At 44.7% G+C, this 27,051-nt stretch overlaps 1 protein-coding gene across 1 annotated transcript in view; it reads left to right on the forward strand.

Moving 5' to 3' along the window:
- SEL1L3 (SEL1L family member 3) overlaps positions 1-27,051 on the forward strand; it is a 107,481-nt gene that overhangs the window by 73,417 nt on the left and 7,013 nt on the right. The window contains exons 16-23 of the mRNA XM_070398429.1: positions 2,392-2,519; positions 7,755-7,838; positions 15,226-15,316; positions 15,447-15,531; positions 16,524-16,633; positions 19,853-19,980; positions 20,821-20,923; positions 21,005-21,077. Of these exons, the coding sequence (XP_070254530.1) occupies positions 2,392-2,519; positions 7,755-7,838; positions 15,226-15,316; positions 15,447-15,531; positions 16,524-16,633; positions 19,853-19,980; positions 20,821-20,923; positions 21,005-21,077 (802 nt within the window). The remainder of the gene's footprint in view (positions 1-2,391; positions 2,520-7,754; positions 7,839-15,225; positions 15,317-15,446; positions 15,532-16,523; positions 16,634-19,852; positions 19,981-20,820; positions 20,924-21,004; positions 21,078-27,051) is intronic.

Below are 27,051 nucleotides of genomic sequence, written 5' to 3' on the forward strand. Positions count from 1 at the left end.
TTATCATCTTTAGTGCTTGTTGAGCACTTCTCTGTGCCAGACACTCACAGAGGGTTTAAATGCGCAGTCCCATATCCTCCTAACTACCTCTGAAATAGTTACTATTAAGTCCATTTTACAGAATAATCAACTAAAGCTCTGAAATGTATGTAACAGCATCATACACTTCTTGGATTCAGGACCTGGATCCCTATGTAACATGGAAGCCCCTCGTTATCCTATATAATAAAAAGCTAATATGCAAATTGACCAAATGGCGGAACAACCGTTTGCTATGATGCACACTGACCATCAGGGGGCAGATGCTCAATGCAGGAGCTGCCCCCTGGTGGTCAGTGTGCTCCTATAGGGGGAATGCTGCTCAGCCACAAGCCTGGCTGATGGCTGGCAAGTGCAATGGTGGTGGCGGAGCCTCTCCCGCCTCTGCAGCAGTGTTAAGGATGTCCGACTGTGGGACATCCCCCAAGGGCTCCCGGACTGCTAAAGGGTGCAGACTGGGCTGAGGGACCCCTCCCCCCACACCCCAGTGCACAAATATCATGCATTGGGCCTCTAGTTAATAATAATATTGATGATGATAATAATAATCTGAGTACCATTATATTTAACAAGGTTCATTAAACACCCACCCTGTGCCAGGTGCTCTTCCAGGCACGGGCATACAGCAGCAGACAGAACAGTCTCTGCTCTTAGGAAGCTTACACTGCATTGGGGGAGAAAGGCAATAGACTATTAAATATATAATATGAGGTTGTTATGGGGATAAATAAAGCAGGAGAAGGAGAACAGGGAGGGTGGAGATTGGGGGATATTATTTTATAGAGGAGATCAGAGAAGGTTTCTCTAATAATGTGACATTGGACAGGCTCCAAAAGGAATCTTGTGGATATCTGGGAGAACATTCCAGAAAGAGGGAACAGCCAGGGTAAAAGCTCTGAGAAGTTCCAGGAACAGCATGGAGGCCAGAGTTATAGAAACAGAAGGCAGAGGAGATGGGAAGGTGGGAGATAGGTCTGGAAGGCAGGTGCCCAGGTCATTGTGATGACTCAGCTGCTCTGAGCAAGATGGGAAAGCACGGGACAGCTTTGACTTGGGCAGGATGTGCTGTTTTTAAAAGGCTCGATCCTAGCAGAGACTAAGCTTACAGGAGACAAGAGAGGGAACAGGGTTAAGTGTTGAATCCAAATGAGAAAGGATGGGCAATATCTCAAGAGGGGCTGTGATGTGACTGGATTCTGGATATATTTTGAAGGTCAAGGTACGGGATTCACTGATGATTGCATGTGAGGTGTGAGAGGGAGAGGAGTCAGGACAACCCTGGAGCACATGGCCTTTATTGAGCTGGAAAGAATGGAGGGGCCATTTATGGGATGGGCAGCAGCAGATCTGGGGGTGGGGAATCATGATTTTTCATGAAGCTCCATGCTAATTCTGGAGAATTTGTTTTCTCATTTAATCCTCACAACAACCTTTCATGCTAGGTACTGTCAGACACCACATTTTTTTAAATATGTGTATTTTTATTGATTTCAGAGAGGAAGGGAGAGGGAGAGAGAGAAACATCAATGATGAGAGAGAATCATTGATCAGCTGCCTCCTGCATGCCCCACACTGGGGATGGAGCCCACAACCTGGGCACATGCTGGAATCAGAAATCGAACCGTGACTTCCTGGTTCCTAGGTTGACGCTCAACCATTGAGCCATGCCGGCCTGGCAACACATTTTTCAGTTGAATAAAATCTCTGAGGTGGAGAGATTGATATGCCCAAGGTCACTCGCTAGTAAGGAGCAGAACTGGGGTTTGAACCCAAGCCTGTCTGACTCCAAAGCCCATGCTTAAAAATGTCAGCTCACTGCCTCAGGAAAATAATAGTAATTAGCGGAGCATATATCTAAGGGTTTTATTTTTCCCTCTACCTCTCTCTGACTACATGTGAGGCTGTGTATTTTTATGCATTGCAAGAATCCTCCCACACATCTGAGAGCGTGGGGTTTTTTATTGTCATTTTCTAATTCTCACTTTCCTCCTGGAAATGCAGTTTTTGTGCATGAGTTTGAAGAAAGGTCTTAAGCAAGGTTAGGGACGCAAATGCCTGAATTTTCGCCTGGTGTGACTTCTGATACAGTCTTCTATCTTGTTGGCAGGGGTTATGTGAGGATCAAATGAGGTGACAATGACATTCCTAGTTACATGTCGTCGTCTTACTTCCTTGGCCAGCCTCATCAACAGAATATCACTGGCTTCTGTGACTGGCTGTCTTACTTGACTTGGTTTCCTTAAAGATGTCAGAAGTGATAAGCCTGTGATAATACCTTGGCTCCGGTGAAATCAGCCCAGCCAGGGAGACTCCGCACCAAGGAGACTAACGTTTGCTCATCTCTCTTCACAGACTTTAGCTGGAGAATATTTCCATAAGGCTGCGCAAGGCGGACACATCGAAGGAACCTTGTGGTGTTCTCTCTACTATATAACAGGCAACCTGGAGACGTTCCCTAGAGACCCTGAGAAGGCCGTTGTGTAAGAATCTAGCAGATGTTGGCTGTGAAGGGAAGGCCATCTACAGTAGTCCCCCCTCCTCCTTCAGAGATATGTCCTCAACCCCCAGGTGGATGCCTGAAACTACAGATAGTACCGAGCCCTGTAGATACTGTGTGTTTTTTCCTACACTTACAGACCTTTTCACTTAAAGGAAGCACATTACAGCTTCTCTTTGGCATATCTGAATTGCCAGCATCATGACTCTTGTGCTTTGGAGCCATTATTAAGGAAAATAAGGGTGACCTGAGCACAAGCACTGTGATCCTGCAATAGTCGATCTGATAACCCGGACAGCTCCTCAGTGGCTGTCAGGTGGGGAAGTGTCTACAGTGTGGAGATGCTGCACAAAGGGATGAATCATGTCCCGGGCAGGACAGAGTGGGATGGCTGGAGATTTCACCGTGATACTCAGAATGGCACACAATTCAAAACTATGAGTTGTTATTTCTGGAATTTTTATTTAATATTTTTGGACCATAGTTGGCCATAGGCAACTGAAACCTTGGAAAGTGAAACTGCAAGTAGAGGGGACTGCAGTACTATATTCACTGTGCCTGGGAGAAGAGGTCCTCTTTTTTTTTTGCATTTTAAAATTTTTATTTTTATATTGGGTTCCAGTCAAGATGGCAGAGTAGAAAGAAAAAATAAGAGTTCCTAATAATAAAAAAGGAAAAACAATTTAATTTTTATCGGTTTAAAAACTGATAGAGTTCACATAGTTTTTTTTTTAATATTTTAATAATTTTTATTTCTTAAAGTATTACAAAGAGTATTACATATGTCTCCTTTTTTCCCCCCCTTGACATTCCCCCGGCCCCTACCCCCCCACCCCCCCCCGCCCCGTGTCTTGTGTCCATTGGTTAATCTTATATGCATGCATATAAGTCCTTCAGTTGGTCTCTTAATCCCCCCCCCCCAACCCTCCCCAGGCTTCCCACTGTAGTTTAACATTCTGTTCAATGTTGCTCTGCTTCTGTATCTACCCCTGTTCATCAGTCCATACTGGTCCCCTTTATTTGTCCCAACCTCACTGGGGTAGTCTCAACCTCACCAGGGCCGTCTGAGCCTCACCAGGGCCGTTTCAACCTCACCGGGGCCATCCCTACCTCACGGGGGCCGTTTCAACCTCACCGGGGTCGTCCCTACCTCACGGGGGCCGTTTCAACCTCACTGGGGTCGTCCCTACCACACCGGGGCCGTTTCAACCTGACCGGGGTTGTCCCTACCACACCGGGGCCGTTTCGACCTGACCGGGGTTGTCCCTACCAGACCGGGGTCGTCCCTACCTCACGGGGGCCATTTCAACCTCACCGAGGCCGTCCCGACTTCACCAGGGCCGTTTCAACCTCACCGGGGTTGTCCCTACCACACCGGGGCCGTTTCGACCTGACCGGGGCCGTCCCTACCTCACGGGGGCCGTTTCAACCTCACCGGGGTCGTCCCTACCTCACGGGGGCCGTTTCAACCTCACCGGGGTTGTCCCTACCACACCGGGGCTGTTTCAACCTGACCGGGGTTGTCCCTACCACACCGGGGCCGTTTCGACCTGACCAGGGTCGTCCCTACCTCACGGGGGCTGTTTCAACCTCACCGGGGTCGTCCCTACCACACCGGGGCCGTTTCGACCTGACTGGGGTCGTCCTCACATAGTTTAAAGTTCCAAATAATTTGACAAGACAAAAATAAAAAGAATTTAATAAAAAATAGAAAATAATTTGATAAGAAAAAAAAACAGCACAGGAAATCTCTGCCTATACCACACCAGACTTTGTCCTGCTCCCAAAAATAAATCACTTTTCATTTTCACATTTTTAACCATATTTTTTTGCCTCTACTGCTAAATAACATGCATATCCCACTATTTCTTGTTATCTTCATTATAGACATTGTTTAATGATGTCTCACTGTGAAAGATGAAGATATAGTCCTCTCTCACTCCGCCACCTCGCTTCCTCACACATTCTCACTTTTTATTTCTCTCCCATCTTCCCAATAAGTATGTCATTATTTTGGTTAGATTAGTATCGGGGTTTACATTATTATGACTGTAAATGCTATTCACAGCTGAGCCACATACTATTCTATGACTACCTTTTCTTTCTTGCACACTTTGTGTTTTCTATGGAGTAATAATTATATTTTATTGTTCTTTAGCTGCTTGGCTTTCTGTGTACTTGTCATTTTCCATGTACTTGATCTCCCAATTCATCTACAGTTGTCTAAATCTCTTAGTCTGGCCACACCCACCAGGTATTAATTTAATCTTGGTGATGTCTCTCCTGGAGTCTTTGTTCAGGCCACAGCTGCCCTCCCGAAATTGACTTTGTCACCGTTTTGGGGGATCCCTTTTCCTTCATCTCTGGCTTTCCGGTCCTCTTTGTTGGACCCTATTTCTTCCTCTCTCTTGGTTAATGCTTGCATTTTGGTAGTACACATCCTACAGAAGCTTCCTGAAGAACAGGGAACAGGAGGCCCATTTTTGATGTCATGCATATCTGATCATGTTTTACAGGGGCTGGCAAACTGTGGCCCACACATAACATGTGGCCTGCCAAAGAGCTAAGAGCACTTCCTACATTTTTAAAGGGTTGTATAACAGACATGGAAAAATATGCAGCAGAGACCATAGGTGGCCCACAAAGCTTAAAATATTTACTGTCTTACCCTTTGTAGAAAAGGTGTGCAGACCTCTGCTGTAGATCACCCTCACTCTATAGTCCGGCTCTCCAGGGGCGTGTCTTAAGGCATTTGAGAGCAAATCTACCTGAACTCAGTGATGACACTCACCTGAGACAGACTTGAGGCTTTTGTTATTGTTTGTTTTGTTTTAAATTTAAATGATTTCTTTTTTTAATATATTTTTATTGATTTCAGAGAGGAAGGGAAAGGGAGAGAGAGATAGAAACATCAATGATGAGAGAGAATCATTGATTGGCTGCCTCGTGCATGCCTCCTACTGGGGACGGAGCCCGCAACCTGGGCATGTGCCCTTGACTGGAATCGAACCCGGGACCCTTGAGTCCGCAGGCCATCGCTCTATCCACTGATCCAAACCGGCCAGGGCTGTTATTGTTTGTTGGTTAGGATACTTATTGTGAGCATTTATATATTTCACAGACTTTTTTATCCTTTTATTATTGATTTCTAGCTTAATCACATTGTGATTAGAGAGTATATTCTGAATGACTTCAATCCTTTGAAGAGTGTTGGGGCTTGCTTTATGACCAGCATATGGTCAATTTTGATGTGTGTTTATCATCTCTTGAAAAGAGTGTGTTTTCTGAACTTGTCGGGTACAATGTTCTACATATATTATCAGGTTGGCCCAATCTTCTATATGATTCCTGATGTGTGTGTTTTTCTGCTTGTTACAATAGTTACTGAAAGAACTGTGTTAAAATCTCCCACTATGAGTGTACACTTGTCTATCTCTCCTTTTAGTTTTGTCAATTTTGCACTAGATATTTTGAATAATATTATTGGGTCAAATAGAATGAGAATTGTTTTTCCTTTCTCGTTGGCCCTTTTATCGTTTTACAGTGTCCTCTTTATCTCTGTTGGTGGTCCTTTTCTGTAAAGTCTACTTTTTTATGTTAATATAGTTATATGTGCTTTTTTTTGTGTTAGAATTTGCATGTTCTATTTTTTTCTACCCCTTTACTTTCAGTCTTTCTTCTTATTTTATCTATATCTCTTGAAGTGGCATGTAATTGTTCTTTTGTGTATTTTTTAGTCAGTTTGACAATTTTAGTATTCAATTGGTATATTTAGATCACTTACATTTAATTGGGATATATTTGATTTTAACTCTGCCAGTTTACCATCTATTCCTTTTTGTTACATCTGTTTTTGTGCCTTGTTTCTCTTTGCTTGCCCTTCCTTTATGTCAATCAATTAATTAATTAATTATTTAGGTTAATCCTCACCTGAGGATATCTTTCCATTGATTTTTTAGAGAGAGTAGAAAGGTGGGGGGGGCGGGGGAGACAGAAAGAAACATTGATGTGAGAGAGACACATCTATTGGTTGCCTTCTGCATGCACCCCGACCAGGGCCAGGGAACCTGCAACCAAGGTACATGCCCTTGCTGGAATTGAACCTGGGACCCTTTGGTCCTCGGGCCAACGTTCTATCTACTGAGCCAAACCGGGTAGGGCTAAATCAAATATTTTTTAAAAAGCATTCCATATCCCCATTTCATTAACTTGTTAGTTATGTATTCTTTGAATATTCTTTTAGTGGTTGTAAATCTAAAGATTGCAATATGCTAGTTCATTAATGATAAACCCCCTTGAGGATAAATTAGGGAGCAGAAACAAAATAGGGAAACCTTATAATAAATCAGTAAAAATGTTTTAATGAAGTACTAGAACTTTCGGTAAAGATGATCTTTTCGAAGGTGAAGGGATATTAAGAAGTACAAATTGGTAGCTATGGGGATGTAAAGTACAGCATAGGGAATATAATCAATAATGTTGTAATAATTATGTGCAATGCTAGGTAGGTACTTGGAATATCAGGGGACTACTTTGTAAAGTTTATGATTGTCTAACCCTTATGCTGTACACCTGAAACTATGACAAAATATTGAATGTCAACTGTAATTTAAAAATAAAATTAGCTCTGCTGGTGTGGCTCAGAGGTTGAGTGACGACCTATGAACCAGGAGGTTATGGTTCAATTCTGGTCAGGGCACATGCCCAGATATTGGGCTCAATCCCCAATATCTATGCCTTGGTATAGGTGGCGTGCAGGAGGCAGCCAATTAGTGATTCTCATCATTGATGTTTCTCTCTCTCTCCCTTCCTCTCTGAAATCAATAAAAATATTTTTAAAATACCCAAACAGTGTTATAAATCCCCATTCTAAAATAAAGGTAGGAGAAGAAAAGTATTATTGATTAATTACCATACAGATGCCAAAACAAAGATTCTCTTTCCCTATAGTGGTGGATATTGTTCATTAGGAACCTTTCCTGTCTTTATTTCCATAAACCACAACGCCTCAGCATTGCTAAGAAAGGGCCTTGGTTGCAAAGCTCTCAAAAATGTTTCTCTCTTTACCTTCTTAACATTCAGTTCTGGTTTGTTGCTCTGTAAAAATTCTAAAAAGCAAAATATTCCCCAAGTGGGATTTATTGTGATCATACGAAGAAAGAAGCAATTATTTAATTTGCCACAGTTTGGATATTTTTCTCTTCCCTTTCCTTTTCAGGTGGGCAAAGCACATCGCTGAGAAAAACGGCTACCTGGGCCACGTCATTCGGAAAGGCCTCAACGCCTACCTGGAGGGCTCCTGGTAAGCTTGGGACCCACGTGACCGTGAACTTCCTCGGCCCTTACCTGTCAGTCTATGAGATGGAGCTTAAAATGCAACCAAAAAAAGCAATTTGCAGGGAAATCACGGCCTCTCAGTAATCCTATTCAGAGTATCACAGACTGATTGGCTGTTGATTGGAAAACATAGCATTTCCATGTTTAATTATACACAAAAATTAGTTCTCTAGGGGGAGCATGCACATTCATCAAGTTGAAAGACATATGAATGTGTTGACTTCTTCCCCTCAAGCTTGTTTCTCTTGGTTTTAGAATCTAAACACAGCGCGGGGCATCTTGGCTGACTCTCTGCTTCTCGCTGGCAGGTCAGAGGAGGTCTGGGATTCCCACCTTGTTTGTGGGAAGCTGAAAATTGGGGCTCAGGCTACATCCTTCCATAGCTTGTAGTGCATCTTCTGTGGCCAGGAGCTTGGGGTTGCAGGAAGTCACTCACAAGACCTCTAATGTCACAGCTAAATAGGCTCCCCTTTTGGCTGTGACATTAGAGGTAGCAGATGAAGAACCCCATGACACCGCACAGGAGGACTGCAAATTCCCCCCATTTGCTGTTACTTGATTTCACAAAGAAGGGCACACCTCTCCAAATGCTACCTGACTTCATCTTTTTCCCTCTGTCATTTCTAGTGCTCCGTCTTACTTTTCCCTCGGGCTACATTTTCTTGGCTGGTTTATTGCCTAAATGATCTGGGTATTTCAGTAATAACTGAAAAGGCTATGCAAATCAGCACATATCCCTTCGGAACACTGCCTCAGAGACATTAGACCAGACTTACCATCGATCATTCTCTGATCCGAACCTTAATTAAAAATTTAAATATGAGTCCAAAAGAACACTATTTTCTCCTTTGGTCCATGGGTGCCCACCTAATCAAAAGATAGCATCTCAGTAATGGAGAATCTTAAATTAGATAATGCAGGGGAAATGAACCCAATGGAAAAAAGCACCAAATAGCAATGTTTATTATGAACTCCCATGAAAGTTTATTATATGTGGCCTCACTTTGCACAGTAGGAAAGAAGTTTTTATGAAGTTATTATTTTCTAATTGATATGTCTTACAGATTTCATCTTGCAAAACTCCCAAATTTGACTTTAGCTCATTCTCTATAATCACCCTCTAAACTTTCCAGCCTTGCTCCTCACAAGCTTCTTAGGGGGAACTAAGCACTGAAATATCAAAGTGTTTATATGTGGGGCATTCCCAAAGGAAGAGCATATCTGTCCCCCACAACACACACACACACACACACACACACACACACACACGCCAAAATGTCTGCCACCTTTCCCATAAAGAGAGGATAGGTCAGTAGCTAGGCTTTTTTTTTTGCCTATTTTTGAATTTAGCATCCCTTTAACATTTAAAAATTTGCAGTGAAAGTCAAGAAGAATTAAGATTTGTGTGGCCTGCTGTCTTTCTAAGACTATTCAGCCACAGAGATTGACTTTTTTGTTTTTCCTGGTGGAGGAGATGGGGGAATTAAGTGTGCTCTACACTATTTGTGTGTTTGCATTCAGTTCATCAGACTTGACTGAGTCCACTCGCATGCAGGGCACCTTGCCATGAGTTTCAAGGATGTCACCAAGAAGGGCTTGGGGTAGTTTGCTGCCTCAACCCTTCCTCATGCTGAGCTACCTGCAGTTTCTCACATGGCCGTTGTTCTGTCTGACGTCTGGGCCTTTGCACGTGCCCCGGAGTCTTACCAACTTCTTACTCGCTTGGGTCCTTCCGTGGATCATGATTGCCCTTTACTTTGATTGCCCTCTGACTTGTATCCCAGTGCCCAGCACCTAGTGGCACCTGTGAAGTGCTCAGAAACTATTGAGTGAATGAACTAAGGCAAGTAGAACAAACATAACTTAAGAGCCATGAACAGTATCTGAAGAACATTGGGGATTCTGAGCAGGAAGAGATGCTACCTGGTTTGGGGGACTTAGGCCAACCTTTATAATGGAGGCCTTGAGGGATGGTCACATGTCCACTGAGCCCTGCAGGGAACAGCATTTCTTGTGAAGGGAATCACAGGAACAAAAGCAAAGAGATAGGAAAATTCTGGGAGTCTCTAGGAAATTTTAAGCCACCCAGTTTGCCCTGAGGGTAAGATTTGTACAGGGAGTGATATACCACAAGACCAAAGAGGTGCTACTTTATGGAAGTTTGAATGGAAGGTTATGTACTTTCTACTTAATCTGTGGAGCAGCAGGGAGCGTTGATGGTTTGGAGAGAAGGTCGTGATGTGACAGAGTTGGGCTGTGAGATGCTTCACCAAACAGCTGTAAATAATGGTGAAGCGAAGGAAGATTCGGAAAGAGTTCTGGTGAAAGGCGCTGATCATTTGAGTTGGGGAAGTGGCATGAGCCAGTTGAGTTGTTTTTCTCTTTTGTGATCTGAGTTGATACATACAAAATAATGTGTAATGTATATGTAAGTTCCAACAATAAAACAAACACCCGTAAACCTCCCACCTACTTAAGGAAATGAACTGTTTAAGCTCCCTGATTGCATGTCCCTCTCAGATTAAACCCACCCCCAGCCCCAGTACCCAGAAGGAACCATCATCCTGAATCGTGCTCTCTTTATAGTTTTTTTTGCACAACATGGGTATATTCCTAAGCAATAGATTTAGTTTGACTTGATTCTGAGCTTTCTGTCATTAGAATATTATTAAACATGAATCTTTAACTGCTCCTTGTCACTTAACGTTATGTTTCTGAGATTCATATATTTGGATGCATGTCCCTGTAGGTCGTTCCTTTTCGCTGCTGTCATATACCACAATTTACTTACCAATTCTCCTATTAACATGTATTTGGGTTGTTTCCATTTTTTTTGTTTTAAGAACAACGCGGCCATGAACATGTTTTATATATCTCCTGACCCATATAGGAAGAGTTTTTCTAGAATATAAACTTAGGAGTAGGGTCACAAAATAAAGCTATTTGTTTTCTAAAATAATTTTATCAATAGACTCTCCTGCTGATCGTCAATACCCTTGCCAATCTTGACGCTGGTACTAAAATATTACAAAAGATAAATCTCCACCTGAATTTGAGGCCTTTTCATAGCTACAGGAAGAAACATCTACTACCCATGACAGTGGGAAATTTTTGTCAAAATCTATTTGACAAAGAGTGCTTTCATCTCTCTGAGTCCCCAAACTTGCCCTGCGGGCTAAGTAGGAAATATAAGAGCATGACCTCCCCACAGCATGGCCTTTTCTGGTACCATTTATTTTGCCATCACAGAACTAAACCATCCATCAATGTCCTGAGTCCATCCCCTTCTTAGGTTTCCTGTGAGTGAATTTATTCTGGAGTTATTTCAGATTACTCATGTAGGTTTGACGAGCTTGTGCTTTTCTGTGTTGCTCCAAGATTTCTATGGGATAGCTTAAGAGAGGAGGGGGTTGGAGAAAAGGGCTTTTTGCTGTATAGGCATAATACGGAAGATAATGTTGTCGTGCCTGAGGCTGTCCTTGGACACCAGGAGGAATCAGCAAAGGAGAGGCCGGCTGTCATGTTTCGTTTCTCTCTGCCTTACCTCTGCGTGTGTTTTATCTGTGGACTATGTATCTTATTGTCCTTTGTCTTAAATACACCCCCAATACTTAACCCGATTATGGTGGGATTGAGGCAAGACAAGTAGGCATGCTAGGTTCCAGTCCAGAGACTCACCTGTTGCCCTGGCTGGTTTGGCTCAATGGATAGAATATAAGCCTGACTGAAGGGTCCCTGGTTCGATTCTGGTCAAGGGCACATGCCCGGGTTGTGGTCTCGATCCCCAGTGGAGAGCATGCAGGAGGCAGCCGATCAATGATTCTCTCTCATCATTGATGTTTCTATCTGTCTCTCCCTCTCCCTTTCTCTCTGAAATCAATAAAAATATGCTATTTTTTAAAAGAGAGACTCACCTTTCGGCAATAGAGCAGGGGCCCTGAAATCCACTGAGACCCCAGGATTGTTTTTCATCCTTCCAGTTGGAGCTGCTTCAGGCATCATTAGCAAGGAGCACAGAGAAAATAATGTAATTGTTTGAGAAGCTGCTCAGAGGTCGTCCGATTCGCTGTTCACAGCCAGCAGCCCAAGGAGTGGTTACAAAGCATCATTAGGAAAGTTCTATAAATGTAGACGCTGGCTTTGAAGCGGGAGGGTAGCAGATGTGCCCCAGCCTCGTTCTTTACTCTAAACGTCCTCCTCTCTGCATCCACCCCACCTCCCCTTACAATGACTGTCTGGGAGACAGTTTCACTTGAGTGCGTTGGAAATCAAACTCGGAGCTCTGGCTGGCTTCCTAAACCTTAAGGAAATTTCCGGAAGGGCAGTACGGTCTTGTGGCTTGATTGGGGGCTTCCTGCGCATAGCAAATGCTGAGGGCATGCTTATTCCAACAATATGAGTATAGAAGTATCTGTAATCAATGCTTTCAGGCAGTTTCTGTTGAAACATAAGCAAGAGCCCAATGCAGGGAGGGAGAGTGAATGTGGACAGGGTTTCTGCAGAGGTGGTGTGTCTCGGAAGTTGAGTAAGCTGAGGAAATCTGGTCTCCCGTGTGCTAACCCTCACCTACAGCTCACTCCTCAGTATATGAGAATAGATGGCGGTGGGGTCAGGGTGCGCCGGCCTCTGCTGATTGCTTCTGCAAGATGGAAGACAGCGGTGGATTTCTGCCCAGCACTTCTATTGACCTCGCTGTTTCCTGACGCCTCTTTTTGATGGATCACAGCGCTTCTTCAAAGGAAATGCACGAGGGTTCTATGAAATTTCCTCCCGGCCTATACAATAATTGGACAGTGAACGTCTCTCTATAAAACTTGTTTCTCCCATCCCTCCACCACCACACGAGAGACTGTCTTTGTAAAGTTTATCATGGTGACTCTGTCTTACGGGTGTGTTGGCCTCGTGCCCCCCACCCTCACTGCAAATTCTAATAGTCTATACCCGACTGCTGTCTAAGAAAAACTCATTTTGTTACAGGTTAATAACATGAGTCACATTCCATGCGGCCACAGCAGCAGAGGGAGCTGGCTCAGTATTAGCGTGTGGGCTGGCAAGGGTACACCATCTCGTTCCCTCGCTCATCCCTGGGGAAACCAAGACACGGGTGCAAGCCCGAGTGTCTCAGGAGACACTTGAGGTCGTCAGACCTTTGGAACAGGGCCTTACTGCAGAATGACGGGGACTTGATGCTGGGTCTGACTTGAGGATTCTGGTCACCAAACATGATTTTTGTAATCCGTGTGCAGCCCAAGCTGGTTTGGCTCAGTGGATAAAGCGTCAGCCTGGGGACTGAAGGGTCCCGGGTTCGATTCCGGTGCAGGACACATTCCCGGGTTTGGGGCTCAGTCCCCAGTAGGGGGCGTGCAGGAGGCACCTGATCAATGATTCTCTCTCATCGTTGATGTCTCTGTCTCTCTCCCTCTCCCTTCCTCTCTGAAATCAATAAGAAATAAAAAGAAAACAACTGCATTTTTCGAGGTGTTTCGGCTCCAGTCGTGGGCTTGTTAGCTGACCTGCCTATGCAGGGGACACCGCTTAGCCAGCTTCGTGTCTCTTTAGAATGAGTCATGGCTAATTGGTCGGCTGCCTTGGGTGTCTTGGAGATGGAGAATCAGCTCACTCAGCAGCCACGTGGCCCATGACCTACAGCATGTCTGATTGAAGATCTGCTGTGCTAACTTGACTCCCAGTCACCTCTCTCTGTCCCCGAGGGATGGTCTGCCAGAGCTGCTCTAACGATGTAGAAAAGGTGATCTCAGAATCTGCCTCCCTTAGTCCCCCTAACCCAACCGTCCCCTACCCTTCCTTAACCCACTTCCTAGGGGGAGTGACAGTCGAGGGAGAGTTCTCCGTGTCAGCTACTTAATATGAAAAAGATGCTTTTAGAATAACTTTTATGGTTAAAATAAATTTTTATTCATAAACTGGGTGACACTAAGAAAATGGAGGAAATCAGATAAGTCAAAAGTAAAGAATAAAAATGACTTGCATTCTCACCACCTAGAGATAAGCACTGTTAGCTTTTTGGTAGATAATTTTTATGGTTTAGTTTTCTCGGCATATATATATATATCTGCGTGTGTGTGTGTGTGTGTGTGTGTATGCATGTGTGTATTCGGTTTTATTCCAAAAATGGAATTGCATTGGTTTTTATCCTGCCTCTTTTTTTCACTGAACAGATAATTTTGCATAGACATCTTTCCACATTTTTGGATATGTATTCTTCCACATCATTTTTCATGGCCTCATCCGAAAGTGGCTGTACCAAGGGTTAATTTTTTAAAAAATATATTTTTATTAATTTCAGAGAGGAAGGGAGAAGGAGAGAGAGATAGAAACATTAATGATGAGAGAGAATCACTGATGGACTGCCTCCTGCACAGCCCATACCGGGGATTGAGCCCGCAATCTGCACATGTGCCCTGACCTGGAATCAAACCATGACCTCCTGGTTCATAGGTCGATGCTCAACCACTGAGCCATGCTGGCCAGGCCGTGGGTTAATTTAAATAGTCACTGATTTTCAGATATTTAAGTTCTTACCATTTTTTTTTTTACAATTTTCTAACATAGCAAAAGCTCTGCCATAAACTCTCTTGCCCCAGAATCTTTGCACGTCTCTGATTTGTTTTTTTAGAATGAACCCCCACAGGGAGAACTGTTGGGCAAGTGGCCTGTGCATTCTTAGGGCTTCCCACAATCAACACAGTGATTGGCCCTCCCACTAGCAGTGGTTGTGGGAATATGTCCGTTTCCCCGACCCCCTGCCCTTAACTGGTATTACGAATCGTATGGCCACCTTTCAACAGACAAGGAGTGGGCTCATTGTTTTACAATGATTCAGTTCCCAGTGGTGTCAAACTGTCATTTATTTATGTGTTTCTGGCCATTGCTATCAACACTCTTGTAAGCTGCATCTCCTTTGCCAGACGTCGAACGCTCCACAAAAGCCCAGCTTTAATTAAGCTTGTTCAGAATCCTAAGCCCCATAAAGCCTTTCACAAAACAGAGGACTCACAGGACTTTGTTTTAATACCACTCTCTCCTCGAAGCAAGGAAGGATTCAGGGACCTGAGGCTGTTCGACATGCCATTCGGCCAGTAGAGGTAGCTGTTGCATTAACTAGCTCCCAACCTTATCTGCCAGTTCAGCCTTTAAGACAGAAAATAAATCAGTGCCTGCAGTATTTTTGACAACAGTATTTATTTTTTTAAAAAAAACCAACAAACTCATGGTTTTGTGCTTTAAAAAGAAAACTGCTTATTTTGTGCCCTTATGTTTGAATATCGAGCTCTCTGTGAATATTAGTAAGAGCCACTATATGAAATTTATTATTAATCGTCTATTTTTAGGCACGAAGCTTTGCTGTATTATGTTTTAGCAGCAGAAACTGGTATTGAAGTGTCACAGACAAATTTAGCACACATCTGTGAGGAGAGGCCGGTGAGTAAATGTATTCTCTGAGTAGAAGCTCTAAGGTTAAGGATGATGGATGGGGGTTTTAGGAAGGCAAAATTAGTCACTCAGCCGAAATATTAATGAATTAACTTTTTCTCCCCCTTCACTCCCTTAGGACCTGGCCAAGAGATATTTGGGTGTTAATTGTGTTTGGAGATACTATAATTTCTCTGTTTTTCAAATCGATGCTCCTTCATTTGGTATGTATAGAAAAACGGGTACGAAATTGAAGCCGTGGAGGCTTTTAAACCTTAGTAACAGGAAACATCTAAGGGCTTTGTGTGCAGTGTGTTATTTCTAAACAATTAGGAGAGAGTGCAAAGTCTCTGCTATTAAGATCATGACTGAAATCAGCTCTCAGCCTCATGCAACGTATGTCTCCCGGCCCACTGTCCAAAAGAGAAAGCTCTTATGGACAGAGTCTGAGCCAGTGATGGGTTCCCTGCCTTCTTCTGCTCTGTATGGTAGGGGGCTACCCCCAGGAACTGCAGTTCCCAGACTCCTTTGCTGTGGGGCTTCTGACTAGTGTCAGACAATGGGAGGCTGTGGCGGAGCCCAAGTATTTCTCTCCTCTCTCCACTTTGGCTGTTCGCTGGCAGTGGCTGCATTCCCATGGTCCCAGCAGACCCTTGGCACAGGGGTGATAGGAGCTGCCTGCATTGCTGACGTTTGGGTTGCCATTGCCTTTTCAGCTCTCCCAACACCCTGGTGAGCAGCCCTTCCCAGTGTTGAAATCCCTCTTTTGAATGACCTGACGTCGATTCTATTTTCCTGAGTGAGACATGCATTCTTAAACAAAACTTTTTCCTTGGAGGAAAAATAAAGCATACGGCTTGAATAAAGAAATACCCTTTAGTCATCAAACCCAGCCAGCAAAATTTCAGAGGGGAAATAAAGTTCTCCCCCAACCCCAGTCCTTGGCTGATTGGGCTGCGATTCTCACAAATAGATCTATTCGGGAGGGCTACCAAGCAAAGCAGGAAAATGTGTCTGGAAATGTGGGTGCTCAGCAGAAAAACGGTGTGTGTGTCTTTTCTACTGACACATGAAAAACACACACACACACCCTGAACATGTTCTGTGGTAGAGTCCGATAGGAAAAACTCTCCATCGTGGGAATGGGCCGATCATTTAAGATGTCCGTCTGAAATAAAACCCCTCGACCAACACATCGGTGCTTTTCGCCCCTCAGCCTATTTGAAAATGGGAGACCTTTACTACTATGGCCACCAAAACCAGTCACAAGACCTGGAGCTGTCGGTGCAGATGTACGCCCAAGCGGCACTGGATGGGGACTCGCAGGTAAACAGCAGCAACAGAAATGAGTTCTTGGTGGTGCCCATTCGTGAGGTCGCAGAGCCTAGCGTTCTCACCAGCCCTCTGTCTATAGAAGCTTCACAGATGGCAAAGTCATTTCCCACCATTTTCACAAGTTACTCCCAAAGGCCCTGTGAGGACACTAACCGTGTGGCGAACCTTTACTGAGTGCCTGCTGTATTTCCCACACCATCCTCACAGCCACCTCGTGGGGTGGGGATTATTAGACCCTTTCTATAGTAGAGGACACCAAGGCTCTGACAAGGGGGTACATTGCTGAAGGCCAAGCCGTCAGGTCGTCAGTGAGGCAGCCAGAGCTTCAACCCAGGTCTTCTGGCTCCAAAGCCGGGAGTCTGTCTACCAGATTCCATCAAACTAACTCGCCAGGAACAACCTCGAGAAACTGGAAGTGTGGTCCAGGTGGAAGTGGTTTGCTTGTGTCGCTGGGCCAACACTTCAGCAATAGGACTTTGCTCTCAGTGACTTGTTTTAAACTTATTTTGGAATTTTTTAGATGTACAGACTCTAGCTTTATAGAAAGAGGACAAGGGAGTTGCTGTGTGCCCTTCGTCCAGCTCCCGTTAATGGATATATCTTTCATGACCACAACACTGTTATCAAACCAAGAACTCCACCTTGGTTTTGCTCCATAAAGTACACTTCAGACTTTCTGTGCATCTCACTAGTTTTTGCACAAATGTCCTTTTTCCATTCCAGGATGCCACCTAGCATTTAGTTGTCGTATTTCTTTAGTGTTCTTCAAATCTGTAGCAGTTCCTCACTCTTTCTTTGTTTTTCATGACCTTGATACTTTTGAAGAATACTCATCAGCCAAGTATTTGGTAAAATGTCCCTCGATTTGGGTCTGGCTTCTGTTTTCTCATGAATAGATTCAGATTATGCATGTGGGGCAAGGACAGCACAAAAGTGATGTGTCCTTCTCACTGTATCCTATGAGGCATACATGATGTCTTATTGCTGGTGAGGTTGATCTGAATGACTTGGTTAAGGTGGTTTCTGCTGGGTTTCTCCCCTGTAAAGCGAATGTTTTTCTCTTTCTAATGTATAGATATCTTGGGGAGAGAGTTTGCGACTATGCACATATCCTATTTCTCCTCAAATTGGTACTTACTAATTTTAGTATCCTTCCATACATCTTGCAACAATGATTACTGTGTGTGCTAATGAAGAGTCTATTCTCTCATTCCTTCTACATTTGCTAATCAGGGTCATTTGCACAATGGAAGTTGGAATAGTTGTTGCCCTCTCAGGCAACAGGTTTCTGGTGTTGTGCTTTGGAATTTGATCTTTTATTTTCATTAGAATAATTTCTTTGAGGGATAGTATTGCTAAGTCAAACAATCTAAATGGTTTTACAGCTACCTAGTAATAGTCTATTGCCAATTTAGTTTCTGAAAGGGTTTTCCAATGAATACATCACCAAGCAGTGGTGAAGGGTAGGAGGGTAACTGAAATCTTGTCCGCACTGGATGTTTTCATGCCTTAATTTTGCTAACTGAATAGTTTCCAGTTGATACTTCTTTATTGTTTTAAATTGCATTTATTTGGTTACTAGTGGGGAGGGACACTTTTATATATACTTGTGTATGATAATTTACTCTTCATATTTTTATGTGAATTCTCTATGCTCGTTCTTTGCCTGTTTAATGAAGTTTTGACACCTTTTAAAATTTAAATTATAGGTTTTTTATACATTTGCCTCATATATAATGAATCTTAAGTTATTACATTGCATATAAATATTCCTCTAGCCTATTTTCCCATTTATTTCAATCTTGTTATGTTTCCATTCTTCAGAGACTTGAAATTTTTATAGGTAATTTTTTTTCTTTTCTTTTAATGCATTGTTTTAAGAGCACCTTCCTTTCAAAGTGCAGAGAACTATTGTATTTTCTGTGTGTGGTGTGTGTGTGCATCTTCAAGATACTTAACATTTCCATCTATTTAGAGGTTATTTGGCAACATGGTGGAGCTTAAGATTGGAGACTCTGGACCCTGTCTGTTCCTGTTTGAATCCCAGCTCTGCCCCTTTCTAGCTGTGTGACCTTGGGCAAATTTTTTAACCTCTCTGTGCCTCAGTTTCTTCATCTATGACATGAGGAGGATAATAGTACCTATCTCAATTTGTTGCTATGAGATTAAGTGAATAGATATAAAACAGAACAATGCCTCACATAGAGCAAGCACTCAGAAAATGCTAGCTGCTGGTATTTTTATCATGGTTATTGCATAGAATGCTTGTGGGAGTCCTGGTTATACACCCACGCGGATGATGATTTTCCTTGAGATTGTTGTCAGTGGCAACTGAAAGGAAAGGCCAAAAGGAGACTATGTCATTAAAACATGACCACGAATTCTTTGAAGGGCAACAAGGCGGTGAAGTTTGTAAAGCCCTAATGCTAAGTAAGGCCGTCTTTTGTTTATTTCTTGGTCTGGCCGCATGCCCAGCTCATGATGGACAGTGTGTCGCCTCCAGGTAGTATAACAGCTCCCATCCTTGATGAAGAACCTCTACCATCAGGTTCTTAACTATGTTATTTCCTTGGACCTGCACAGCCAATGAGGCAGATCCTGCCTCTGAGGGTCAAGAACAAGGTGCATAATAAGGAAGGCGTGGGGAAATGTACCACAGTGGAGGCCTGTGCCAAGAGGAATCAAGAGAGGAGGTTTTCCACACTGGGAAAGCCAGGGAAGCTGAGACAAACACCGTCCGTTATCTGTGCATCGGAGCGCCTCCCTACATGAGACTGTCATCAGTAGCACCCCCAGCCACAACAACGTTTTGTTAGGTCTCTGACATGCCGATGGGGACCCCGGGCATAGTTGTAAGTGAGGTACATGGCTTTCGCCTCAGCGTTCTGGTTCTACCGGTGACACAAGAGTGCGTTTTCCAGTGAGCACTGTTTTGAGAGAATGAGCAGGAAAGGGCAGGTCCCCAGTTGGCTGGCTTCTGAGCAGATGGGACCCAGCATCCTCTGAAAGCCTCCTGGTTCTCCTGCAAATAAATTTCTCAGATGCATGTATTTAGGGAAACCATTCATCAATGAAGATGACAAAGCCATCTGGCTCTGGGGACTGGGGGAAAAAAATCTAGAGGTTGTAAAAGTTTACATTCCGATGAAGGGTGTGTGTCTGCGTTTTATTATGAGAAGCTGATGAGGTTGGTTTGTGGCTTGTTTTCAGGGGTTTTTTAACCTGGCCCTGCTCATTGAGGAAGGGGCTATAATTCCACATCACATTTTGGATTTCTTGGAAATTGACCCAACACTCCATGCGAATAACATCTCCATCCTCCAGGAACTATACGAAAGGTGAGTTCAGAGCCTCTTTAATTCTGTGGAATCTGGAGGGACCCAGTGGATGCTGTTGGCTTCTTGGTTCAAGTTAGCCTGACTCGTACTTTGTAGCGTTTCTTGCTCTGAAAGGGCTCAGGTTTTGTTTTGATTTGAGAACCTTCAGCTGGAACCAAACTTACTTCCGTCTTCTAGTTTCTGACGCTTGAGATACAGAATGAGCTAGATCTGAAGTTAAGGTGCTGACCAAGGTTTTCCACAAGAGTGGAAAAAATAACGTGTCCGATCCAGGGGTGGGCAAACTTTTTGACTCGAGGGCCACAGTGGGTTCTTAAACTGGACCGGAGGGCTGGAACAAAAGCATGGATGGAGTGTTTGTGTGAACTAATATAAATTCAAAGTAAACATCATTACATAAAAGGGTACGGTCTTTTTTTTTTTTGTTAGTTTTATTCATTTCAAATGGGCCGGATCCGGCCCGCAGGCCGTAGTTTGCCCACGGCTGGGTTAGACCATTTCTGCATGACAGGGCGGCATTCTGGTGTCTGGATGCAGAGAGACCCTTGGACAGAAGTATTGTCCCGGCAGACCCCCCTGTTTTCAGGGACCTCCTTGACCTGTTGGCTTTTTATTAAGGACAGAAGTGACCTTCTCCTGAGATTTCTGGCAGGATCCTAGAATTTTAGGGCAGGCCTCAACCCCTCAGAACTGCCTTTCTTCCTTTGCCTCTCACCTCAAGTGTTCCTGCTTGTCCCCAAGCAGAAGGAGGTGGGTTTGAGGGTCTGAAAATACCCGTCGTGAGTAATGCCACCAAAGTTTGGCTGACACTTCAAGGTGCCCTCTGCTTTGTGTCTGCAGGTGCTGGAGCCACAGTAGTGAGGAGTCCCTGAGCCCCTGCTCCCTGGCCTGGCTCTACCTTCACTTCCGGCTCATCTGGGGTGCTGTCCTGCACTCTGCCCTGGTAGGTACCCTCTCCCGCTGGCCCTGCCCTCATGGTCCCTGCCCCTGTCAGTCATCTGACGCCTATTTCTGGTGTTTGTAGATCTATTTCCTGGGAACCTTCTTGCTGTCTGTGTTGATCGCCTGGACCCTGCAGTATTTCCAGTCTGTCTCAGGTAAGGCTTTCTCAAAGGCCAGGGCAATATAAAAACACTAGAGGCCCGGTGTACGAATTTGTGCACAGGTGGGGTCTGGCCACCCGGCCCTGATGGGGGCCGATTGGGTTAGGCAGGCGGGGGGAGAGGCCGCAGGATGTTGGCTGGCTGGCCCCACCCCCAATCCACCTGGGGCCAACAGGGGGAGGGGCCGCACCCCAATCAGGCCAGTTGGTTGGCCATAGTGCGCATCATAGCAACTTGTTGTTCTGGTCATTCTGGTCATTCTGGCATTCCGGTCACTTGGCTTTTATATATATAGATAGCAATTCTTTTCCCTACTAGAAAAGTCACCCTCTCCCTCCTCCTGCCCTTGGCCATGCTATTTCCTTTTGTTAGGATGGTCATTCAGGGGTTGGGGCTCCTCCAAGGGGTGTAGTATAATGTCTGGCAGATGGAAGACCCCAATTACTATTATGTTTTTCAAAGTAAGCAGAATTCTTTTAATAAGAAGCTTAAGAAATTGAACTGAAATGTTTTCCCCATTGAAAATATCTGCTAGCAAAATTCTACCTCTGTGTGCCTTAAAACCCAGGCCGGAGGCCCTCCCAGCATAAACACTTAGCCTGTTTATCCCAGTCCAAGGAGAGCGAGTCAGATAGGATGATAAACAATCATCCGTGATGAATAAAAATACCCAGCCACTGCCCAGCAGGTGTGGCTCAGTGGTTGAGTCAAGGCATATGCCTGGGTTGGGAGCTCAATCTCCAGGTGGGGGCATGCAGACAATCAATGATTCTCATCATTATGTTTCTCTCTCTCCCTCTCCCTTCCTCTATGAAATCAATAAAAATATATTATTTTTTAAAAATGATCCCAACCACGCGGATTTGGAGGGAGGGTCTGAGGAGGAATGTAAAGTGAACATTTATTTTTGTGTGGTTTCCACAAGTTGCTATTATTTTTCTGTGCTAATAAATGTAGGGCAGTAGTTAAGGAAATAGACGCCTCTGTCTTTCTCTGTGAGCTTAGAGTCCAGGCTTGGCTACTTATTAGCCGTGTGACTTACGGCGAGTTATTTCACCTTCTTGATCCTCCAATGCCTTGTCAATAAAATGAGGTTATAATAGCAGCTACGTCCCAGGGATGTTAAAAGGTTCAGTGAAAAAAATATATACATGACACACTTACCAAAAGACAACTGTAGTTAAATCTTAGCTGTTATATTTATCTGGCTTATAAAACCCTCTCAGTAAATATTAGCTATTACATTTATCTCCCCTGTTGGATCATAAACCGAGCTGGAGGAAGGTCTGTCATTTGTGGTCTCACACTTAGTAGGTGCTCAAATTTGCAAAGGTCCCTCGTGGAGGATTATAGTTTCCCACCATCTCGGATGGTTTCAAAGGACATAATCGCTCATGAAGACTAACGGGAACATTTACAAATGGACACGTTAGGACTGGACATGGCATTTGAGCCTTTGCGTAGCCATTATTTATGTCACAGATAATGAAAAGCAAAAAGAGCACATTTCACCTCCGATTCAATGGGGAGACAAAAGTCACTGTTACAAAAGACTTCTTGTAAAATACGGAATCATTTCCCTCTGACTTACCTGAGGAGGTTAACAGAGAACCAGCAAGAGCCCTCCCAGCTTTGATGCCTTGTGGTGTTCCGGCTTATAAATTTTCCCCATGCAAATTCTATCCTGTCCCCAAATTTGTTGCCATTTATTTTGCATCTTGTCACTGTTTTCCATTTCAAATTATCTTTGTCATTTTTACTCTGTAGAAATATTGTTATGATTATTACAAATGCAATTCCATTGGAGGAGCTAAAAATTGTCTTTATGATTTTATGCCAGCTGGTAGCCATGAAAATTCATGGGCTGGTGGAATTGCTTGGATCAGAAGTCTTCATTGTCAGTCCCTCCACATTCTCATCTCCCTGTCCGTCCTGCCCTTTTGTGGATTTTCCCTTCCTGTGTATCCTTTACTCTTTCACACATTTTCTTCATTTTTTTCAAACTCTTTTTATTTGCTTCTTCCTTAACATCCCCTCCCTCCCTATTGACCAGCCTTAGAGAAGTCTGCATGGAATCTTTAAAAAATTTTAATCCTAGCCCTGGCTGGTGTTACTCGGTAGTTAGAGCGTAGGCCCATGCACCAAAGGGTCATGGGTTCAATTCCCAGTCAAGAACACATACCTGGGTTGCAGGTTCAATCCCAGGCCCCAGTCGGGGTATATGCAGGAGGCAACCAATCTCTCTCTCTCTCTCTCTCTCTCTCTCTCTCTCTCTTTCTCTTCCTCTCTCTCCCCCTTCCCCCACCCCCACCTCTCATCCCCTTCCTCCCTCCCTTCCACTGTCTCTAAAAATCAGTGGAAAAAATATCCTCGGGTGAGGATTAACCAAAAAAAAAAAAATTTAATTATCTGCTCTTCATGTTCCAGATGAAGAATTGAGGCCAAAGGGATGAAGTGGCCTGCCCCATAATCACAAGTTAAAGTCCCAGAGAGCATGTAGGGCAGCAGAATTCCCAGGCTCACCATACTTTAAAACAGCCATTATCATTTGCCTCCGACCTATTGTCCCCTGACATAAGAAATATGTTGCAGCACATTTTTGGTACCCTGAAATGAATGATAATTACCCTGCCTACACACTTTTTTTTTTTTTTTAAAGAATGCCCTCACACCAATATAAAGGAGAAGTAAAAAGAACTAATTATCATAGAGTAACATCTTTTTCAATATTTAAATTCTAGCCCAGTGCTTCTTCATTACAATGTGCACACGAATCACCCAGGGATCTTGTTAAATGCAGATCCTGACTCAATAGGTCCTGGTGGGCCTGGGATTCACCATCTCTAACAAGCTTTCGGGTGATGTCCAATCCACACTACCGTTCCCTGGACAGCACTTTGAGTCATAAGGGCCTAGAAGTAAAAACAAAACATCTCCATGTATTTCCAAAATATGCCCCACAGTGGTGCCTACCAGCCCTGGTAGAACTAGGGTTGAGTTAAAATATATAGCAGATTATTTTCCTGTGTTTCAGGTTGTCAGCATAAGTGCATACCTGTCAATAACTCTGAAATAAGAGGGTACTGTTCCATCAGCATTGGGGTGATGGGGTCAGGGTGATAGAGGCGCAGAGAGCGGAGAAGCCACTGGTGTGACCCCGATGGGCGGGTGCGAGGTCCCATGACCTGCCCCATGGGAAGGGAAAAGACGTCCTAGATGCCGGTGGCAGCCATGGTGTAGAGAAGCAAGCACAGTATGAAGGGGGGCCGGTTTGAGAATTAGGGGCTGCCACCTTCAGCAGCCTTGTGCAGGGATTGTGCTGTCAGGTAGAGATCTTTGTCATTTCGTGATTTGCATATTTCCAGTCAGTTGTTTTTAAAAATTAGTGATTTATGGTCAAGCCTTTAAATTGAGCTGTCCATCCATTTTGCGTTCAGCTCCAGCTACCTTCATTTCCCCCCTGAGCTTATATGCTCGGTGATTTATACTCAACACTTTGCTGCGCTTGCCACATTAAATTGTCCCGCGTTCGGAAGGCTGGCAGTGCACGCCAGTAGCTGACGGCACAGGCTCGGAGTCAGGATGCTGCCGGGACTCTGACCCTGCCACTTGCCATGTGACCTTGGGCAGGGATCCTATCTGTGCCTCAGTTTCCCCTGCGGAAATAGTACCGCTTTCCCCTATTGTAGTTGAGACAACAGGATGTAAAGTGCTTGGAACTTCGCAAATGTTAGCTCTCAAGGAGCAATGTCCCAGGGCATATTCCCTGCAAGGAAAGCATGCCGACACCAGGTAGCGCCTGCACTTAGGTAGCTTGGTTTATCTCCAAAACAGACACAATTGCCAGAGCCTAGCATGGTCTTCTATGTTGTGAGACTCTTTCTAAAACATAGAATGCTTAAAAATCATCTAAACAAAGGTGTTGAGTAGTCTATCAAAAGCACCAAAACAGGTACACAAAAGATACTACACACCTATTTTATTTCATTTAAGGGAACTTACTTTAATACACACACACACACACACACACACACACACACACACACTAGAGGCCCAGCGCATGGATTAGTGCACATTGAAAGTAAATTAATTAGCAGGTGGCCAGCGGGGCAGGACTGGGCCAGACGGGCCGGACATACCCTGAGTCAACCTCCCATGGTCCCTCCCCGGCTGGCCGCACCTGGGGTAGCGCCAGGGCTCTGTGGAGTGAGCAGGGTACCTCCAGCAAGTGGGGTCCCTCAGCCTGGCCTCTGGAGATTGGGCCAAAACCAGCTCTCCAACATCCCTGGAGGCGTCCTGGCCTCTGGAGATTGGGCCAAAACCAGCTCTCCAACATCCCTGGAGGCGTCCCGGAGTGCGAGAGGACACTCTGCAAAGTTGCTGTCACTTGGCAGCTCCTGCGTTGAGCATCTGCCCCCTGGTGGTCATTGCACATCATAGCTACTGGCCAGTTGGCTGGTCAGTCAGTCAGCCGGTTGCTTAGGCTTTTATATAGAGAGATATATAATATGCTAATTAGACTAGACGTCCTTCCGGACTAAGCCAGGGTTGAAGCCATGGGATTGAGGCAGAGGCAGCTGCAGCCACAGCGGCTGTGAGGGAGGGATTCAGGCAGCCGCCTGTGGCTGCGAGGGCCCACTCTTGCACAAATTTTGTGCATTGGGCCTCTAGTGTGTGTGTGTGTGTGTGTGTGTGTGTGTATATATATATATATATATATATATATATATATATCTACATATACATATACAGAGAGAGAGAGGGGGGTTTCATAGAGGAAGGGAAAGAGAGAGAGAAATAGAAACATAAATGATGAGAGAGAATTATCGATTGGCTACCTCCTGCATGCCCCAGACTGAGGATTGAACCTGCATCCCGGGCATGTGCTTGGACATGTGGCCTGACTGGGAATTGAACCATGACCTCCTGGTTCATAGGTTGACACTCAGCTGCTGAGCCACGCCAGCTGGACTAAGGGAACTTACTTTTGGCTCTTAGCTTGAATTCCACCAGGCAGCTCTGTCTTCTTGGGGCTGACATCTCCCCGGGTAGTGCACAGGTCCCTGGGTCTTAGGTGACACTAGCAACACTCATATGGCCACAAGTCTGAAAACAGAGCACACACTGTGCCCCAGGGCCCACCTATCCCTCCAGGTCCACTGGCTTGGCAGCTTCTGGGTCACCAGGGAGTCCCATCATCTTTGCCAAAGCTGGGCTCCATTGGCCTTTTTCCTTCCAAGTCTTCCTCCAAGGGCTGAAGGGGAGGGCTTCCCTGATGGTGCAGCCCTCAGCTGGGCTCAGCCACTAACCCAGGCTCCACAAGCTCCTTTTCCTGCTTCATCGCATCTCTGAGGCACTCTTCCTCTCCCCTCCCTGTGAGGGACGCCAAGCATAATTGCCTTAATGGACTCAGGCTTTCGAAAAAAAAACAAAAAAATTCCAAAGCAAAATATGTCTAAAACCAACTCCATTTCTGTCCTGCCACAAATTTCCCCTGAGACAAAAATAAAAAAAAATAAAAATAAAAGGCATGGAGCCTGGTTACCGGAAGGAAGGGAAAGGGAAGAAGAGGGGAGAAAATGTAAATGACCATTTCAAAGAAAGAGTCCTGCCTTACTAGTATCAGCATAAACTTTATGTCTAAACTAGAGGCCTGGTGCATGGAATTCGTGCACTTGGAGGGAGGGGCGTCCCTCAGTCTGGCCTGCGCCCTCTTGCAGTCTGGGAGCCGTCAGTCGGACATCCTTAGTGCTGCCGTAGAGGTGGGAGAGGCTCCCGCCACCACCAGTGTGCTCACCAACCATGAGCCCAGCTTCTGGCTAAGCAGCGCTCCCCCTATGGGAGCACACTAACCACCAAGGGGCAGCTCCTGCATTGAGCATCTGCCCCTGGTGGTCAGTGCATGTCTTAGCGACCAATCATTCCGCCATTCAGTCGATTTTCATATTAGCCTTTTATTATATAGGAC

Source organism: Myotis yumanensis, unplaced genomic scaffold, assembly GCF_028538775.1.
Source record: "Myotis yumanensis isolate MYYU_CA2020_CCGP unplaced genomic scaffold, mMyoYum1.0.hap1 SCAF_1, whole genome shotgun sequence".
Lineage (NCBI taxonomy): Eukaryota > Metazoa > Chordata > Mammalia > Chiroptera > Vespertilionidae > Myotis > Myotis yumanensis.